The following is a 3672-nucleotide window of genomic DNA, read 5'->3' on the forward strand; positions in this document are numbered from 1 at the left end:
ACGGAGCCAAATGTTCACTGTTGTAAAAAAACACCAAATGGCGATGACTTGAACAATTGTAAAAGCAGACTTTGGAGATAAGCTTGACCGTCTCCTTTCCCCGAATCACGTGGTGTCATATAACGCTACAACAAAAGAAAAGGTAGGTAGTAATGAATTGTGCCAATATACGCAAGAATGTGCCATTTTACGCACAATTGTGCATATTCACACAATTCATCGCTGCGTCCATTTTCAATTTCTTTGAATCATGCACGACGCATAGAACGTCGAATAGATAAAAAAAATGTCGCCCGTTCGATGGTGGATACCTGGCAAGAGTGGATTGTGATATTATTGACCCCCCCCCCCCCCAAAAAAAAAAATGGCGTGATTGCAAGTAGTCATAAAGGAATGATAGCGGGGTTTTCTGCCCTGTTCTGATTTGTTGCAATTTCAAAGGATTTATTCCGAGTCCAACATGGTGATAAACTATCAATGTCAAGCTTAACACACACACACACACGTGCAGACGCACACACACTGCATGGAAATGTGTCAATTTCTGGCCGAGCGGTCACGTGACTCCCGCCTCCGCGGAGTGGATGGCGACGGGCTCTCCCACGTCAGCTTGACGTCTCTAAATTTGTGCCTGGCGGACCTGCTTTGAAAGGGGCGAAGAAAGCGGGGCGCCTCAGAGCCATGCGCGCGGCGGCTGCTGAAGACTCCAAGGCCAGCGTCGAGTCGTAGACGCGTCGCGGAAGCCCGGACTGCGACCTTCCCGCGATGGATTTTGACGAGCGCGTTCCCGTCGGTTCCAATATGTACTTACCCAGCTGCACCTACTACGTCTCGACCGGGAGCGAGTTCTCCGCGCTGCCCTCCTTTTTATCCCAGAGTCCCAGCGCCCGGCCCGTGACGTACTCGTACTCGTCGAACGTCCCGCAGGTCCAGCCGGTCAGGGAAGTGACGTTCCGGGAGTACGCCGCCATGGACGCTTCCGGTAAATGGCCGCACCGGGGCAATTTGGCCCAATGCTACCCGGGCGCCGAGGACGTGGTGCACCGGGACTGTTTATCGGCGCCTACGGAGTTTTTCGGCAAAAGCGCCGCCGCCGCCGCCGCCTACCACCATCACCACCACCACCACCACCATAGCGGCGCCGCCGGATCTTCCAACTTTTACGGCAACGTGGGGAGAAACGGCGTCCTCCCGCAAGCTTTCGACCAATTTTACGACACGGCGTACGGCACCTCGGCTTCGGAGAGCCCTTCCGGCGACAAAACGCTTAGTGGCAAACCGCCCGACTCGGTGTCTGCTTCCTCGGGGTCGGGCTCTTCCTGCCGGGACGCCGACGCCAAGGAGCCCCGGGAGGACACCAGCAGTCCGGAACTCTCTTCCGGCAACAACGAGGAGAAATCCAGCAGTAGCGGTGGCGGTAAGTTCAAGTCGTCGACGCCTTTTTGCCGCTTAGGAGAGAAACTTTTGTCATCTTATGCGACCCTGTTAAAAATTTTATAAGCTGTTTTATAAGCGTATAATGTTTATAGACGGCATGTGGACCCCCCACCAACCCACACCCAGCCATGCAGTCCGAGCACAAAACTTTGTGACAAACAACTTCCAGACCTTCGCGTTATTGAATTTGACCGCAGTTTATTTTTTTTCCTGCTCAAATTCTCCCAAATGAGTGAATCTAACATTTGTAAACGACACCCCCCCCCTCGTATAAGAGGTTTACAAGTGTCTCTTGCATTGTTGTGAGGGCGGTGACTTGCCCTCATGACTGTCAAGCCGTATACGACTTTTTTAACGATATTGCACGTCACTCGGTTGTCGAATTTTGTCTTCTTAAAAAAACAAACGGTGCGGCCACTATTCAGTGGAGTGTATTTAGCCCTCCGTTGCCTTCCCCCACTGGAAAAGGTCAAAGCCAACCGGCAGCGACTGTTTTGACTCAACTGGGGAATGTTATTGGTGATCGATAACGAACGACGATCAAGACTTTCATGTTTTCGAGCGATCGATACCTGCATTGCTTTTTTTTCAACGTAAACTATGGGGCCGTGTGGCGGGGGTCCATTGTCATCATTATTATCCGCTTTGTTACAATTTAAGCGGTTGTTAAAGCGTTATGTAAATCAGAATGGATTGTATTGTATTCTGTCATCATGTCAAATTTCAGCTTGAATTTCAACGGGAACGCTGTGTGCATTGTAACTGAAGTTCTCCCTATTTTTTCTCCCCCGCACCTAGATGGACAAAGAACCCGCAAGAAGAGATGCCCTTATTCCAAATATCAAATTCGAGAACTTGAGCGAGAATTTTTTTTCAGCGTGTACATCAATAAGGAGAAGCGACTGCAGTTGTCCCGGATGCTCAACCTCACCGACCGCCAAGTCAAAATTTGGTTCCAGAACCGCCGCATGAAGGAAAAAAAGCTGAACAGAGACAGGTTGCAATATTATACATCCAATCCTTTGCTCTAGTGACTTATTCGGACCTACTGGTAGATTGGGGGGGGGGGGGGCGTCTTGTCGCCACTACGACACTCTCAGGCTGCGGTTGTTGTCGTGCAACACCACAATGTCCGCCAAAACAAATGTTAGGGCTTTTCCAGTTCGCTTGAATAAGGACTTTTATTTTTTATTTTTTTAGCTTCATGGACATTTATTCTGCAATTGAAGCTTTTATTTTGATAGTGCAACTCTATTGCGCAACAATCGCCCACCTTACGCAAAACGTGAATTTCACTCGTCCTCCAATATTATTTTTTTGATAGTCAGTTTTGACTCACTTGGACTGAACTTTTAATATCAAGATGTAATTAGATTTGTTTTTCTGAAGAAAAAAAATGGCATCACATAACGGTAGTCACGTTTAATTAATAAGAGAATCAATACAAGTATTGGTATGACCAAGTAGTGACCGAACGAATGAGAGTGTAACGACATATTTTTTTCGTGTGTGTGTGTGTGTGTGTGTGCGTATTTATTTAGTTTACTGTCTTTTTATGCCAAGTCAACCCTTAAGACAAAAAGCAGGTAAAATGTATTTATATCTCTTCTTTTTTGAATATCACGTCAACCTACAATGCCCTTTAGACTTTTTTCAATCAAAATTGCCCTTTTGAGTCAAATACTGCAGCAGGCATAAGCTTGCCCACTGGATCCACGGGACTTGCACTGCTGAGGTACACGGTCCCCCCCAAAAAACGCACGTATCGAAACATGCAATCTCCAAATTTGACCTAATTCCATTTACTCAGTTTTGCAATTCGTCACTCGAAAACGGTTCTTGCGGTCTGGCGCATAATTTGAATATTATGGAATGGGGAAAAAAAGTCTTGTATATGCTGTCATGGCAAAAAAAAAAAAAAAAAAAAAAAAGATCGTCAGGGTTAACGTATTGAATTTCTTGCCAGTTCGACCCCCAAAACACGATTGTGTATTATCTTATATTTCCAAATAAAATCCATTGAAAATGTCGTTGAAGGATGTGTTGTTTGTCCTTTTGATTTAATTTGGAAAAGTGCTGATTGCCTTTGCACAATTTAATCATTGAATCCAATGCTTGGACTTGAGCAAATACTTAACAAAAGCATATTTGGGCGACTTTTTTTTTCTTTGACGTCATTTTGTTTAATCCAGGATGAGATCAATTTCAAAATAACCACTTTAAAAATAACATGAT

At 45.9% G+C, this 3672-nt stretch overlaps 1 protein-coding gene across 1 annotated transcript; it reads left to right on the top strand.

Moving 5' to 3' along the window:
* The first annotated feature begins 524 nt into the window (after positions 1–524).
* On the top strand, positions 525–3461 carry LOC148883299 (homeobox protein Hox-A11a-like). Its single transcript, XM_089023040.1, has 2 exons — positions 525–1417; positions 2236–3461. Exons 1-2 carry the CDS (start codon positions 766–768, stop codon positions 2466–2468), a joined length of 885 nt encoding a protein of 294 aa, XP_088879166.1. The 5' UTR covers positions 525–765; the 3' UTR covers positions 2469–3461.
* Positions 3462–3672: the final 211 nt, after the last annotated feature.

The sequence above is a fragment of the Hippocampus bargibanti genome, linkage group LG20 (genome assembly GCF_051943395.1).
Source record: "Hippocampus bargibanti isolate YZ-2025 linkage group LG20, ASM5194339v1, whole genome shotgun sequence".
Lineage (NCBI taxonomy): Eukaryota > Metazoa > Chordata > Actinopteri > Syngnathiformes > Syngnathidae > Hippocampus > Hippocampus bargibanti.

Excerpts from the sequence above, each read along its gene's own strand:
- LOC148883299 (XM_089023040.1), top strand. The coding sequence starts at position 766 with ATGGATTTTGACGAGCGCGTTCCCGTCGGTTCCAATATGTACTTACCC. Across the intron at positions 1,418-2,235 it reads ATCCAGCAGTAGCGGTGGCG|ATGGACAAAGAACCCGCAAG; the intron begins GTAAGTTCAAGT and ends CCCCGCACCTAG.